General features: G+C 45.5%; 1 protein-coding gene across 1 annotated transcript in view; it reads left to right on the top strand.

The window, feature by feature from the left end:
• The first annotated feature begins 542 nt into the window (after positions 1 to 542).
• SH2D4B (SH2 domain containing 4B) overlaps positions 543 to 16757 on the top strand; it is a 1011831-nt gene continuing 995616 nt past the window's right edge. The window contains exon 1 of the mRNA XM_078643357.1: positions 543 to 664. Coding sequence (XP_078499483.1) covers positions 543 to 664 — 122 coding nt within the window. The remainder of the gene's footprint in view (positions 665 to 16757) is intronic.

The following is a 16757-nucleotide window of genomic DNA, read 5'->3' as shown; positions in this document are numbered from 1 at the left end:
ATCGATTGCAGGCGGGCGCCGTTGTGACATGGATATCGCCAGTGTACCTGTTACTCTTAAACCATGACATCAGCGGCAGGGCCCAGCAGGCCGCGTGCAGGCCCGCGTGCGTGCCCATTCACAGTGAGCAGCGCGTCCGAGTGCCATCCATCCTTGCTGCGCGCGAGCGACGAGAGCTTCCCGATTGTTACCGAAGTGGGTATTGTTCAGCCATACTGAGGCCTGCTATTATTTACTGGCGGGCTCTCAAGCCCTCCTCCTTCCTCTCCATCCGTGCTGCTGCCTTAAATACCTTGGCTCTCGCGCATCCTTTTCGTTCGCTGCACCTGACTGCACCTGAGGCCAGTCGCTTCCACTTGTGGTTTAATAGTGTTGTCCTTGGTAAAGCAGGAGAGAGAGAAGACGGACAACTTACTGAGTGGACGTCAGGAAGTTGGAACCCCGAGAGGGTGCCTGGGCAGACTTTGGTAGGCTTGTGTCATATTGTCTTCAAGGTGTCTGAACAATACTGGTTGCAATTGGGAAGGGCGTCTTGAGCCACTATGCTGCAGCAGATTCTGCGAGATATGTACATTGACCCTGACCTCCTGGCCGAGTTGAACGAGGAGCAGAAGCAGATCCTTTTCTACAAGATGCGGGAGGAGCAGCTGAGGCGCTGGTATGAGTGGGACCGGAGCGTGGAGAAGAAGGAGTCCAATATGAAAATCAAGGCCAAGTTCGAGCACAGTAAGGCTGCATGCGCGTGTGCATTTCCTCTTGAGCGCATGTCTGTGTGTCTGTGTGCATCTAAGGAAGAATTCTCTGTAGGCCTGTGTAGACTTCCAGGTGATGGAGGGCTTTGAATCATGGTGGCACACACCCCTACAACTCTGCTGATCTCTTAGATCCCCCACTTAAATTAACTTTTATAAACCACCTCACCAGATATTATGGTTTGTAGTAAGCTTTTTATGTCAGTACTGGTGTGTATAAGCTGCTGGTGTTGTAAATGTCAACAGAAGGGAGGAGCATGGCAGGCTTCCGGCACTTCTAACTGTGGATGACCTGCTCCACAGTACATCATCACCTATAAAAGGTAAACATGAGATGTCAGATAGTCTCTGTCGTAGTAGCACCTACGGATGACTGAGCGGGGCCATGAGAGAGCTGAGGGTTAAGGATTTGCAAATAGCCCCATCCCACCATCACTCGTGAAATGTGGAAATGAGAGTATTATCGTTATTGTACAATTATGAATGTGCTTTGTGTGTGTGGACATTGGTATTGTGTGTGTGGGCATATGTTCACATTGGAGACAATGCTTTTTGTTGGTGGACTTAAGGTTGACTGAAGATGATTAGAGTGGGAACGTCGAAGCTAAGGTAAAGATCCTACCATTAGTTATTAATCTGAGGTATTTTAAGTTGTTGTGCTGTATCTGCTACCACACCACCATCAATCATATCTCACCTCGAATTTCATTTTTTTCGGCAAATGTATTTTTTGTTTTTGTTGTAGGTGTCTTTCTTTGCTCCATGCCTTAGTCTAGAGTGGAGGAGAGTGATATATGCATTTCCCTTTTGCGATGGCCAAGTGTTGCTTTACCCTGCACTTACCCATCTGTATTAGGGGTCATAAGCTTACCTGCCTGGCTCAAGGGTGGGTGTATGTTTTCTCTGTCACCACCTTGCCCAAGGATCGGGGGTGCATATGTGCCCCTCCCTCAACCTGCTTCATCATGGGGCATGTATTTTTTCCCCACCCTCGCCTTACCCAAGGATCTGTAGTTTGTGTTTCTCCTCACCTTTCCAAAGTCCAAGGGGGCATTTTTGTTATCACCTTTACCACTTCTGTTTTTCTTTTTCTTTTTGTAAACTCCCACCTTCCACAATGGCAGAAATATTTTTGATTCAACTGCCCCATCCTTTGCAACTACCGTTGATCAAGGTGAGGAGTTGTGTTATTATCCATCCTTAATCCAACACTTGTCAAAAGTCAGGGGTGGTATGTCCCTCGTGCTTGCCCCAAGGGTAATGGGTGTGTTTGCTATCCCACACTCCTTCACAACTTACTTAAGGGCAGGGGGTTGTTGTATAATTTTTTGTTTGAAATCTCATGATATTCGCAAATGCTATTAAAAAGTATGCTAAAGCAACAAACAACATAGATCTGCAGAGGGGGAAGCTATTCATTGCCCTTCACCTGTGTCACCATATCGCCTATGATGGTACTAGAGTCTTAAAATCTCCAGACTTTCTGAAAGGCATTGATAAATGGGGAAACATCCTTTACCACGCGGACTTTACTCCGCAAGGCTTTAACAACGCGTCCATTACAACGCAAGTCGAAACCACGACTTGCGCTGGAGGGCGCTAGAGGATTAAGAATAGTATATTTATAAATGACCACCCTCCTGCATAATGGCTGGGGAGGCATTTGGGGGTAATACCAGACTGACTTGGCCAAGAACTGAGGGTTTAGATCCACTCCTCTAACCCATCCTGGCTAATGGGATAGTTTATTTTTAATGTTTGCAGATGTCTACATCGACTTCCAAGAATTTAAAGGAGCATTTGTTTTGATTAAATGTCCCCTTCCTGCATAATGTCAGTGGGGTATATTTGTTACTTACTCCATATGCATCAAGAGCAGGCTAAAAAAGTGAGGAAATGCCAAAAATGACATTTTCCATATTAATCCCCATAGAATTGTTTGCTCCTTGAAACAGGAAAAATAGCTGAACAGAAATACACCAAACTTGGCATGTGAGTACAGCTTTGCTCAAGGAATCAAGGAAGTGCATTTGCTTAGTGTGAATCCATTTATTAGTTTTCAAGAAATTAGAACTTAAAATATGTTCAGATTGGACTTGAGCGAAACTGAAAGTACGTTGGCGTAATTCATGTAATTTTGTGTTACGTTTGTTGCACGAAATTCCTACCATTACTGTACTTCGCATTATTAAAATTATGAGTAAATGCATGGGAACAACACAACGTGAGCAATATATTGCTCAGGATGATCCATTTAAATGCATTTCTGCTCGAAAAATTGATGTGAATATTCATTACACAGTAAAATATAGGGCAAAATGAGGGATTTTAATTTTTTGTAATTACATGTAATATTGTATAATTTCGGTGAAAATTTGCTGTTATACTAATTTCGCACACCCTAGTCCTGATCTAAGCATGAAAAGGTTACATTATAGAGTTATCTGGACAGTTAATTTGCAGATCCATCCCATATTCACAAATCTCATTTACAAAATAAAGCCACACATTTGCACTAGAGATCTTATGCTTCAGTGAATGAATGAAATGCTACTCCAGGGAATGTTCCGGTGCTTTCCTCAAGATCACAGTGGAGGGTATGGTCATGTCGTCTATTCCTGCATGAAAAGCCAGGTTTTCACCTTTTTTTGAACACTGAGATAGCTTCCACTGCGTGGAGGTCTTGGGGGAGCTTGTTCCATGCTACTGGTCCAAGAATGGAGAACAAACGTTACCCAGCTAGAGCGGCAAATCTTGTGGATCCTAATTTGAAGGCTATTGCCAGACTGCAGATTTCTTGAAGGAACATAGAAGTTGTGTCTTGTTCTGAGGTAACCCACACCTGTGTGGTAAGGTGGCTTGTGAACCAACACTAATGCTTTGAACACGGTTGTTAGCCCTGTTGGGGCCAGTGGAGGGCGCATAGGTGCAGAGATACATTCATTCTTGAAGGACGATTCAGAAGACTGTGAACTGCCATATTCAGAACTGAAGTTTTTCAATCAGGTATTTGGGCAGTCACAGACAGAGGGCATTTCTATGGTCTAGTCTGGAAGTTATCAGTGCCTGGATAACCGTTTTTATTGCCATAAATGAGAGAAACTGCAAAAATGTTTTTAGTGAGTGCAGTAGTCCAAAACATGTGCCTACCACTAATTTGATTTGTGGTTGGAAGGACAGACAGTTATCAAATTTGACTTCCCAAGGTTCTTATCTGTACTCCCCTGTGGGCCTGGGGGTATCTTCATGCAAACAAGTCTGCTGTGTTTCTGGAGGAGTGTTACCAAAGAATAGAATTTCGGTTTTGTCTGTGTTTCACTTTCGTTGGTGTAAGGCCAACAAGTGGAATACCACTGTCAGGCAGAATTTAAGAGATTCGCCCGAGATCTCTTCTCTTTGCCACACAAGAACAACAGCTGAGTCTCATCAGTATATGATATAACTTTAGTCCCCAGGGCTTTTTCTATCTAGGCAGGTGGAGTGAGATACACGTTAAATAGTGTTGGGTTAAGGGCAGAGCCCTGAGCAACCCCACTGTTAGCTGACAGGACTTTGAGGAGAAAGGACGGATCTAAACCTCCTGACTTCTAGCTTTTAGAAAGGAGGCAAGCTAGTCCAAGACTTGACCCACTCTCCCAATGGATTGGAGTTGTGCTAAATGTCTGGAGTGGGGAACCATATCAAAGACAGCTGACCAATCTAACATGATCAGCACTGCCTTTCCACCGGCATCCAGGGTGCCTCTAATGTATTCTGTTACCTCCATTAGCGCAGTCTCTGTACTGAAGTTGAGTCAAAAACCAGAATGGCTAGGATGGAGCAGGTTGTTGGTTTCCAGGTAAATTTAGAGCTGCTGATTAACATGCTTTTCCAGCACTTTAGATTGGGCTGGAGTAGAGCTATAGGCCTATAGTTAAATTGGTATGCTAGGTCTGTTGATGGTTTCTTTAGCAGATGCAATATTTTAGCCTGTTTCCAGGAGAGGGGTACAGTAGCTATCAATAACGAAGCATGGAGCACCTTATTGGCCAGAGGGTTGATGCTGAATGCCCCCAATCAAGCAGATTGATGGGGCAAGGGTCTGAGGGAAACCCAGATTTAAGGTTGTGTATGATTGTTACAGAGCTCTCCATAGGGATATGTGGAAGCTAAGGAGTGCAACTTTAATTGAGGTGATTGTACTGGATTGCATTATGTCCACCAAACCCTCTTCTACCTGGAAGCCAGAGGACAGACTGGCTTGAATGATTAAGATCTTGTTTTGAAACTAGGTCACTAGCTGTTCGTCCCAGTCCACTGAAGGATATTGGGATCTGGTGAAGGCCTCTGGGGACATAAAGTTTTTTTTAATAAATCTTTTTATTAAACATACTCGACATAGAGGTACAATTCCGCATAGGTCAATAACAGGGAGCACAGGGAAATCAAGATACATACAGACACAATAGGGTAAAGTGTGGAAATCACAGGGAGGGGGGATCATCACAATCAGGGGTACAGGGGGAGAGCATATATTGCCCTGATAATCATTCCATGAAGCCCAAATCTTAGACCATTTTCGGGGACACCCCCAGGATGCGTTCGCTGTCTTTTCCCTCAACATGCACCATTCAAGATCTTTCTCCCAATCCGCAACTTTAGGAGCATGCGGCGCCCCCCAGAGTTGAGCAATGTTTCTCTTAGTGATCATGCAGCCCAGCGTGACTCATTGTATGGCGTGTGTATTAAGGTCGGTGGGTTCCCAGATGTTGAGAAGGCATCTAGGGGCCTCAGGTGTAATTTCAATTTCCAGTGTTTCACTCATTATTTAGACACAATAGGATAAAGTGTGGAAATCACGGGGAGGGGGATCATCACAATCACGGGTACAGGGAGGAGTGCATATATTGCCCCGATAATCATTCCATGAAGCCCAAATCTTAGACTATTTTTGGGGACATCCCCAGGCTGCGTTCACTGTCTTTTCCCTCAACATGCACCATTCAAGATCTTTCTCCCAATCCGCAACTTTAGGGGCATGCCGCGCCCCCCCAGAGTTGAGCAATGTTTCTCTTAGCGATCATGCAGCCCAGCATGACCCATTGTATGGCATGTGTATTAAGGTCGGTGGGTTCCCAAATGTTGAGAAGGCATCTAGGGGCCTCAGGTGTAATTTCAATTTCCAGTGTTTCACTCATTATTTCGTGAATTCTGCGCCAATACTCCTTGATTGGGTCGCAGTGCCATATGATGTGGATAAACATGCCCGTGCGGGTTCACCCCCTCCTGCAGGACCCATCTGATGGACCACCCATGTGTGTCAATTGGGGACCTGTAATGTAAACTCTATGCAGTATTTTTAATTGCACCAGGTGGAGACGTGCTGGGATGGCTACGGTTTTGGGGAAGGAGACTGCTGTCTGCCAGTTGTCGTCATCTAATTCGACCCCGTCTCCAACCCATTTCTCTCGTAGGGGCAGTAGGGGATCGTCCATGATGTTAATACGTTTTCTGTAAGTCAGCGAAATTGCCTTTTCAGGTAGGTGGACGTCGAGTAGTCTGTCCTCTAATGGGGAATAGTCAGGAGGGGAGGAGTCACGGGTCAATCCTGTTTGCAGTGCGTGTCGGATTTGCAAGTAGCAAAAACACTCCGACTCCGCCATTTTGTACTGAGGCTGAAGGGTGTCAAAGGTCTTCACATCGTTTTTGTCCCAAAGGTCTCTAATATAGGAGATACCAATGAGATCCCATCTGTCAAAGCACTTGGAGTTGCTCAGGTCGCCCAGCTTCTGGGAGTCCCATAAAGTCATGGCAGGAGTCAGTCTATTGCTCCAGCCTAAAGATGCAGTCACCGAATACCAGATTTTGACTGTGTGGTTACCTGTTTGGTTTAGAGTATAGGGCTTCGGTGTATGTTCCATTTGGAAGGATCCAGCTGTCCATATTAAATCCTGGGTCGTCGAACCGCCCATAGATGCCATGATTAATTGCTATACGATGTGCTGCCCAATAATATTTCTTGATGTCGGGCAAGCCGATACCCCATCGTACCAGCTGAGCGTAGGTTTTGGTAAAGCGATACGTGGTCTCCCATCCCAAAGAAGGTCCCGCTGGAGCCCCTCTATTTCTTTAAAATATGAATTTGGGACAGGGTCGGCCAAGTCCTGGAGGACATAAGGGAGGCGGGGCAGAGACATCATTTTAAAAAAGGACAGCCTTTCCCAACAAAGAGAGTGGAAGTGATTTCCAGTTTGTAATATCACGTTTGAGCTTTTGCAGCGGGGTAACAAGGTTAAGGGCGAATCGGAGTGAGCTATCAATTGAGATAAATATACCCAGGTGTTTGAAACCTTCTGAAACAATTGGTATGGAGCAGTTTCGGGGTATCGGGGGAGGGGTGTCACCACAGAGGACCTATAGGAGAGATTTCTGCCAATTAATACAGAATCTGGAGTACCTGCCAAAGATGGGCAGGATGTCAAATACGGCAATGAGGGACCGTTTAGGGAATGCAAGATATAAGAGGATATCATCGGCATACAGAGAGATATGATCCTCACAACCTGCCAACCACCACAGACCTCGAATCATTACGTCCTGAAGAATCCAAGCCGTGAGGGGCTCGAGGGCCAGGGCGAATAACAAGGGAGAGAGTGGACATCCCTGACGGGTCCCACGGCTAAGTAAAAAGGTGTCTGATTTTTTTATTGTTCACAACTACCTGGGCCATAGAGAAGCTGTACAGCAAGCGCACCCATTGGCTGAAGCCCGGTCCAAATCCCAACTTTGTGAGTACCGCAAGGAGGTAAGGCCATTCAACTGTGTCAAAAGCCATAGTGGTGTCAAGGGAGACAATGACAGCATCTTCACGGATCATCGGCGCCCTGCCCAAGACCCCATGGACTCTGCGCAGGTTCAAAGCAGTGTTTCTCTTGAGCATAAACTCTGATTGATCCGAATGTACCAGATTTCTAATTACCGTGAGCAGCCTGTTTGCAAGCACTTTGGCCAAGATTTTGGGTTCTGCATTGAGCAACAAACTAGGGTGATAGGAGGCGCAGTCTGTTTTGGGTTTCCATTCCTTGTGAATTGCAACAATGGTTGCAATTCTTTGATCCAGGGGGAGTGACCCTTGTTCTAGGCTGTGTTTGAACATAGATTTCAGTTATGGGGCTAATTTGTCTGGGCGGAGCTTGTAGAGTTCGATCGGGATACCGTTTGGGCCAAGAGCCGTGAAAGAGTGAAGTGCGCGGATTGCAGTTGCTATTTAATCAACGGTGACGGCGCTATCCATAAATGCCCGGTCACCATCCGATAGCACTGGGAGGGAGATATCTCTTAGGAGTTCAGAAGAGTAACTCTCGGTATATGGCGCTACGGAGCTGTAGACTGTATGGAAGTGAGTTGCAAAGTGGTCGACTATGCTTGGGGATCTGTGATGGGGGATCCCTCAGTGGCACTTAGTTCCAGGACAAGTTTACTGGCATGTTCTTTTTTATCCAGCCAAGCGATTAATTTCACCGCCTTTTTTTTTTGCTGAGTTTTATATAGCGCAAACTAGACCCGAACCGAATCAGGTATCAGAGCGCTTTACATATTACCAGTTACGTTACATGAGGATACACATTCATTTTAGGCACGGGGAGATTAAGTGATTTGCCCAGATTCACAGGAGGTTTTGGCGTCGTTACCGAGACTCGAATCCAGATCCCCAGGTCCGAGGTCGAGTGCCCTAGCCGTTAGGCCAACTCCTCTCCCGCCTTATCTCCCCAGTCGTAAAGTCGGCTGAGTCTGTCTTGTCCCAGTAGTTTAGTGCGGTCAGTGACCAGCGCCCTGTTTTCGTCCTGTCGGAGACGTAGGGTATGCAGCGCATCCGGTGACGGATCAGAATTAACGTCCTGCTCGAGACGATAAATCTCCTGCTCTATATCGGAGATGTCTTTTAGCTTGTCTGTTTTGGAGCCCGCTATCAGAGAGATAGCCTCACCCGGGACCACCATGTTAAAGGCTTCCCACAATGTTTGCGGTGAGTCAACAGTGTGGTCTTTTTCTAAAAAGTAGTTGTCAATGGATTTGACCAGGGTTTTTCATATTTTCGGGCTGCACATAAAGTTTTTAACAACGTAAAAGATTTCCCTTGCTTTGTTTTCTGCTCCCACAAGCTTTTATCCAATTGAGTTATGATAAGAATAATGTTTTTTGAGAGTTGCTTTATAAACTTCCTTGTAATTAGTATTGTATTCTTTCCTCGATTGTCTTTCCAAGGTTTTACACTGCTTCTTTTCTACCTTGAGAGTGTCTGTGGACTATGGGCTAAACAGCTTATTTTTGCAAGGTATACGTTGGATGACCTGAGCTACTTTATCAGTAGTATCATGAATCCATTTTTCAAGGAAGCTGATTTCATCCTCACATGAGACAGAGTGGGGCACTTTATTCCAAGGAGCGCATTTACTCCACTGGCTGGACTTTATGAAAAGGTCTTGTGGTGCATCGGGCCCTGATCGTCAGAGGCTGTGCTTTTTTTAGGGTCGGCCAAGAGAATTTAAATAGTTAGTGATCCATCCAAACTTGAGAAATGGGGTCTCCTGTTTGCAAAGTGACACAGGAAAACACTTGATCAAGCACATGACCTACTTGATGTGTCTGGCTGAACACATGTTGGATACGTTCCAAAGATGTCATGGTATCCTGTAGCGTCTCCACCTAACTGTCCTTCATATTATCCATGTGTAAATTGAGATCCTCCAAATTATAAAATGAGCATATCTAAGTGCTAGATGTGCCAGGGCATTGCCCAGGGATTTAAGAAATGGACCTGCAGGGCTCAGGGGTCTATAAATTAGTACCCCGGCCGATGATTGTTGAGGAGTCATGGTAATGCAGAAGCCCATCGCTTCTGCTCCTACAAATCCATACAGCAGAATAGTCTGGCAGTCATCTTTATAAACTAAGTCTAGCCCTCCTCCCCTGCCACTTAGGAGGTCTATTTGTAATATTTTTTGTATCTATTAGGAATGGCAATGGCAATGGTGGGGTTGGACGTCTTAGGGAGCCACATTTGTGGCACAAACAGTGAGTGGATATTAACGTCAGCTTCAGAGAGCTGCACATTACTTTTCTTAATCATCGGAGTGAAGGAGGTTCCCTCATCTCATGGTGGAGGTTTTATTTGGAAACCACATTGAGGACAGAGGTACATATGTTAAAGTAGAAGAGATGGGACACGTACAACACGTTTTTCATCAGGGCAAGACTACATTGGAATTCCCTACTATAACAGATAGGCAAATTTACCTTCTGGGAGGCAACGGGCTTGCCTTTGTTGCGTCAGTGGTGTGCCTGCTGCATGCATTAGCGCAGCATCGCCGTTATATGCATGTGGCCCTTAACAACTAGAGCACACGCTGCCCAAATATAACACCTCTAGTTATCCCTGAGAGGGAAAAATGGGCGATTTCTGAATTCTAGTGAAACTGTTAGCTGCTCCCACCTCCTGTCAAAGTAGCACAGCCCAATAATGTGCAGATTGATTGAGAATTCAAGTGTGAGTGCACCCATTCAAATTCAAGAATTATAGGTTTTAAATTGTAAGAAATAGCTTTGCACATATTAAAACAGAATGAAGGAGCTTGTGCAAGAAAACAGAATGGCCTAGAGCTGCCTCGTCCGCATAGCATTCCCTATTATATGCAAGTGGCTTTGTAAAACTAGAGCACACAATGCCCAAATACGGTTCCTCTAGTTGTTTCTGAGTGGGAAAAATGGCTGATTTTCAAATTCTAGTGACATTTTTAGCTGCTCCCACCTCCCGTCAATGTAAAACAGCCCACTAATGTGCAAGTTGAGCGTTGCAAATTCCTTCATTGCAGAATCCCGTATCCTGCTAAGATTTGTGCATTCACCCTGCTCTGATTGGCTGGCCATCACAGAAACAGTATGACGCAGCTGCCATACCCAGCATTGTATTATATGCAAGTGGCTTTGTAAAACTAGAGCACACAATGCCCAAATACGGTGCCTCTAGTTGTTTCTGAGTGGGAAAAATGGCTGATTTTCAAATTCTAGTGACATTTTTAGCTGCTCCCACCTCCCGTCAATGTAAAACAGCCCACTAATGTGCAAGTTGAGCGTTGCAAATTCCTTCATTGCAGAATCCCGTATCCTGCTAAGATTTGTGCATTCACCCTGCTCTGATTGGCTGGCCATCACAGAAACAGTATGACGCAGCTGCCATACCCAGCATTGTGTACTGAGCACAGTGTTATGAAAAATGAAAACAAAAAAGGCATAGGGGCACAGACTAAGTCTACTCTGATCTCCTGACCCTTGTGGAGAGGACTCATGAGGATCCTGAGGAATTAAAATTAATGTTGAAACACTTATTCTTATAATGGGATTCACAAATCTCCTGTCAGAATCACAAATCTTAGCCCTTCCATGGATTCACTGGGCTTTCCTTGGGGTTTCAAGAATCACAAATTGCGCACAGGCTTCACTAATCTTAAAGAATATTAAAAGAAAAGAGGATTTGTTGCACTCAAGATATGCTTCACCACTGCGCAGTGGGGTTGGTTTCCTGCAGCAGGTTAGTAGTAGGGCATGGCCTATGCAACAGGCCCAGTGGACAACTTCCCCAGTGCATGGATGTAGCCTGTGTGATCACTTGTCATTTGAGGGAAGGTTTTGTTAACGTAAGTTAAAATTTTACTACCGACCTCACTAATACTCCAATTTAACCTTTGATTTTCTTATTGAATGTTTATGTTTTTTAATGTTATAACAATATGCTTGCAGCAAACCCACCACCCTTCGTGGCAGGGAGGTGAATTCAGGGCCTCATCTCCAGCCCTTGGTCGTGCATGGCGGGCAGTTGGCAACATAGTCTGGCCACCTGTGGTCAACTCCTCGCAGATGGCCAAGTCCTATTAGAGAGAACCACCACCCATGGGTCCTAACCTCACATTCTTCATTTTTTTAATATTGTTGTTCTGATCCCGTTGTAGTCTCGTGGAATTCAGAGGGAGTAGCACTAGGTCCCGCTGGAGTACTGGGGAAGTACATGATTCCTGTGCTGGCTCCCGGGGTGTGAGGAGGGAGTACCCTCACAAGGTCGTAGACCGAGTTTAGCGTCCAAAAATTTCACCCAATTCAAGAAGGCGGTATGAAGGATAAATGCTTTAATTTCTCCTTTCTTTTCCGACTTTGTATGTGTGCTCCACTGTATAGCACACATACAAAGTAGAAAACGGTTTAAAGTTAGTCTAAGCATAGTATTTAGTACTGGAAGGCTATCCTTCCAGTACAAAACCTATGCTGGACTCACTGAGACACCCTTGCGCTATGGTGCAAAAGTGTGTTTGTGGTGCACGGCAGCTAATTTCAGTACCAGTGCTAGGGAGAGAGGAGGAGAGTGCCATATTTCTGGTGCTGTCCTGCTCTCTTCTCGTGCAATGCAGTGCAGCTTTTTTGCCTGCTGCACTGACTTGCATGAGATTTTACAAAATCTGCTGCTCGGTGTCTGTAGGAAGGGGGAGTCTCTCGTTGGCGCAGTGCAGCACTGGCGACAAGCAGGGACTCTCTCTTCCCCGTCAGGGCTGAGGGTTACCTTCAAGACAACCTCTGCTTACCCTCTAGGTAGTGTGGCTTAAGCAGTCTTAGGCTAATCTCTGGGGCACATAGGGTTAAACATTTGCAATATTACACCGTCACAACCAACCCACCACACAATGACACCAAACTGTATTTGTAAAAATATATGTTCTTTATATAATTTCAAGCAGGCTTGTAAATACAGTCTTCAAACTCTCAATAGCGGTTCCAGTTTACTTAGTTTCAAGTTGCCACAGTTCTCTTTTAGCAATAAGCAATCTTTTGGACCTTCTGCCCAAGTTCAGCAAGGTTCAGTGTCTTGTAGCGCCTCAATGCGCGTTCCGCTGTCTCCGCTCGCTTCAGAGAGGAGATCGGGCCCGGCCGGCCAAAGCTCACGCTTCCCGCGTGGGCCTCGCGGACCAGGAGCAGTGCGAGCCTCGGTTTCAGAGGCGGCTCGCGCTGTGAAGCAGGCAGCGCGGTGCGAGCTCAGGTCGCAGGACGCTCGCACCGTGAGGACAAAGAACACAGTACCTTGGGCTTCTGAAGCGGACGGCTTCAAGGGGAGCTGTCCCACGTCGCGTTGCTTCCCGGGCGGGCGGCGGTGCTCGATGGGGTCACAGGCCCCCTTCTCAGGGTTCACTTTGGTCCTGACGGCGGCAGCTAGGTGTGGCGCAGTGGCAGTACGGTCCCCAAGTGCGGGACGTACCCAGCCAAAGTGCCGGTCGCGATGGTGCTCCGCTCAGCGGGGCAGATGACAGGACGCTGTTCGAGGGAGAGGACAAAGGGCGGCAGTCCGTCTTTGCGGGGGATTCTACGGCGCTTGAGCCCAGTAGACTTCTGTGCTTGGACCGGATGGGTCCTCCGTTACTTTGCTCTCGTGGGGCCAGGTGCAGATGCCGTCACGGTGTTCAGGCCAGCGGCGGGCTGGGCTTCACGTTGTTATGGCGATCTGCTCACCCACGGTCACGGTGTGCAGGGGGGCTTGATGCTCTCGTCTTCCTCAGTCAGCGCTGCAGCGATAAGCAGCACACACAGCTGATGCCTTAGTCAGGGAAGGTAGCGCTCACTGTTCCTGGAGCGCTGGTCAGGGGGCAAGTTCAACAGCAAGCCCTTGGAGATCTCTCAGCAGAGTTTGGCACAAAGTAAAAAAATAAAGTAAAAGTCTCTTGTAGGCTTTTCTCTTCCTCTCCTTTGGCAGCAAGGCACCAGACACAGGCCAGAGTCAGCACTCCTCCTTGTAGTCCTTCCAGGTCCTTCTCTTCGGGCAGAGTTTCTTCTGTAGCACAAACAGGATCTAATTTACAAGGAGCAGGGCTCCTTCTTTTATACCCAGTTTCTTTTGTTCTAGCAAGCCAGGGGGGCCTCTGCATAACTGCTCCAGTCTCTGAGCACTTGTTGTGGGTACTTCTGGCTTCTGCATGCAGTGTGAGGGCAGGCACATCAGCCGCTCCCCAGGGGGGCGGAGCCGGCATTGTGAAGACAGAGGCAGCTTGAGCACTTTGTTGACAAGCTTCGGTCCTTCCTGGGCCAGGTGCAGGCTGAGTCATCAGTCGCTCCCCAGGAGGGCGGAGCCAGCATTGTGGTGGCAGAGCACAGCCTGATGCATCATTCAGGGGAAACTCCCACCACCCACTAAGGTGTCATCTGGCTATTCACTACCTGTCAACTCCCAGCCCTGTCACTCACACACACCAGACAGTCAGATCCACATCCAAGCAGAGGCGGGCTGAAATGGTTAGGCCAGCAAATGCTAACTTTCTAAAAGTAGCATTTGCAAACACAGGATATTAAAATAAACTTTACTAAAAGAAGTATTTTATTATTCTGAGTTCAGGCATACTAAACATTAATTTCTACCATGTTCCCTGAGCCTGCTGGGATTATAGAGTGTAATAATTCCAGCAGCCCATCTGGCCTAAAGGGAACTGGTAGCCTTGCAATAGTGAAAAACGAATTTGGCAGTAATTCACTATTAGAACATGCCACACACATTAGGGCATGTTCTACCTTACACTTACAATGCACCCTGCCCTCAGGCCTACCATAGGGGTGACTAATATGAAGTTAAGGGAAGGTTTAGGGGTGGGCAAGTGTGTGCACTTGCCCAGCCAGCATGACAGTACCAGACTGCACGCAGGTTCTGCAATGGCAGACCCTAGACACATTTTAAGGCTGCTTCTGTGGGTGGCGCAACCAGCGCTGCAGGCCCACTAGCAGTGTTGGCATTCACAAGCCCTGGCACTCCTGGTGCACTTTACTAGGGACTAACAGTAAATCCAATGAACCAATCATGGACATCAATCACATGTACACTTTATAGTAGGGAGCACTTGCACTGCGGCACGGGTTGGCCGTGGCGCAGTGCCCTGAGTAGCAGACACCAGCAAAACATTTGAGGCACAACAAAAAGTGGAAGGGAAACTCACGCCAAGGTGCCAGGTCTAACAGTGTCATTCTGCTCTTCCATATTTTTTGTATCATCCAATTTTTCCTCTGGAAAACTGTTTGCATAAAAAAGTGTTTTAGAATTCCCCTTTCACTTAGCCCCTGCTTGATGGATTACGCAAAACATTTCTAGAAGGAACTGAGATAGATGAAAAATGTTTGCGAAAAGTTTGTGAAGATTTGTCAAACTGTACCATTGTTACTACCAAAAAAAAAGCAGTTCCTATGGAAACTGACTTAGGTATAACTACGCCATTGTGTAGTTAGTTATAAGATAGATCAATGTTCCATCAGAATTTTGGAACGTGATACAGGGAAAACAGCTGCACAGAATTACACCAAATTTGTCAGAAAGCTAGATATTTACTCAGAAAGCTTGAATTTTGGTGTAAATGTGTTCAGTCTTTTTGAAAAATGAAAGGTCAAAATATAGTGATAACAAGATGATTGGTTCCACAGTTCACTGGCAAATTAAAAAAAATAAACCATTCTAATTGGCTGCGAGTGCATTTTTTTTACCTGCCGGCCTCTTCAATCCCAAGGGATAGAAATCAGTCCTGCGTGACCGAGCAATCTTTTTGGCTGGCCACATCAACAGAAAGGTTGCAGACCCCATTTCAGGACTTGGGAACTTGGTCCCCTTGTCCTTAGTTTATAAAAAAAAAGTACCCTTACCCTCTTGGTCTCTGTGCGGGGGTGAGAGAGTGACCACCCTGGGTTCAAAATAAGAAAAAACAAACAAATTGTACCATTGGTTCCACAATACTCCCTGGGATTCACAGCAGCTCCCCTGAGATCCCGGCATACTCCCACCGGACCAAGCATGGTCTTCTAGTCTAAAACCATGGTTCACATATTTCGGAATGAGTAAAATGGCGTTCTCCTTTTTAACAATGCTTAAAATCATACTGTGACCTAAACAGTATGTAACTGATTCACCAATAGATTTTTCAATCTACAACAATGTATCAGTTCTCAGACTTTGCACTGAATTTTGGGAAATAAATATCTGCATTTTATATATCTCCAGATTCAATAGAAAATGTCTATAGTGCTTTATGACAACTCTTTAATGTCTGCATGTACACAGAAATACTCATGTGAATAATGGATTCTGAGGAGAAGCATTAATATTTTGCACATAGTTTTGGTAACAGGCTTTTAAATTAAGGAACATCCTCTTTAAAATGTTCAATTGTAGCCTACACTAGTTGCACTCATTCTCTCCCTTGCTTTAATAAGTTACTCCCTGCACTTACAAATCCACAGTTCAATAAAGTGTGCACCATATAATCTTTGCCACACTGAAGAAAACGTCTCAGGACTACACTGTTTCTAATTGATAAGTGGTAGCTTGGATGATGTTATCAGAGAAGTGATCAGTGATGTAATTTGAAAAGTCATCAGTGATGTCATCAATGATGTCATTTAATGTCATGAGTGAGATATGCGTGGTCATTAGGAGTGCATCATGAGGAGACCAGTTATGGTTAGGTCAGTAAAGTAAAACTGGTGAATTTCAGTGCATCTGTGTTTTTAATCTTTAGTTACTATATTATTCCAAGACCTAACTTTAACATCAATATATATATATTTTCAGTAAATTTCAAAGGTTTTTTTAAATGCTAATTCCTAACTATATAAAGCCTGAAACCTATGGTTTTTTCAGTGAATTTCAAAGGTTTTTTAAATGCTGATTCCTAACTATATAACGCCTGAAACCTATGGTTTTTTCAGTGAATATATATGTATATATATATATATATATATATATATATATGAATGAGCAAATGTCCCAATAGTGAGAGGAGCTCTGTAGCTGGTGCCGGCGGCGAGGTTCAGGACACCCTCGCAGGATACCATTCAGCAAAATTGTTTCAATATAGAAAGAAACACGCCGCACACTGCTCCATAGGTTAGATTCTTTGGTTTATTTTCTGTAGGATCCCCACCTACGCGTTTCGGACAACAATCTGTACCGTGACCAGG

The sequence above is a fragment of the Lissotriton helveticus genome, chromosome 5_1 (genome assembly GCF_964261635.1).
Source record: "Lissotriton helveticus chromosome 5_1, aLisHel1.1, whole genome shotgun sequence".
Classification (NCBI taxonomy): Eukaryota; Metazoa; Chordata; class Amphibia; order Caudata; family Salamandridae; genus Lissotriton; species Lissotriton helveticus.
Note: the sequence above shows the minus strand (reverse complement) of the source record. Positions and strands in the feature narration are given on the sequence as shown.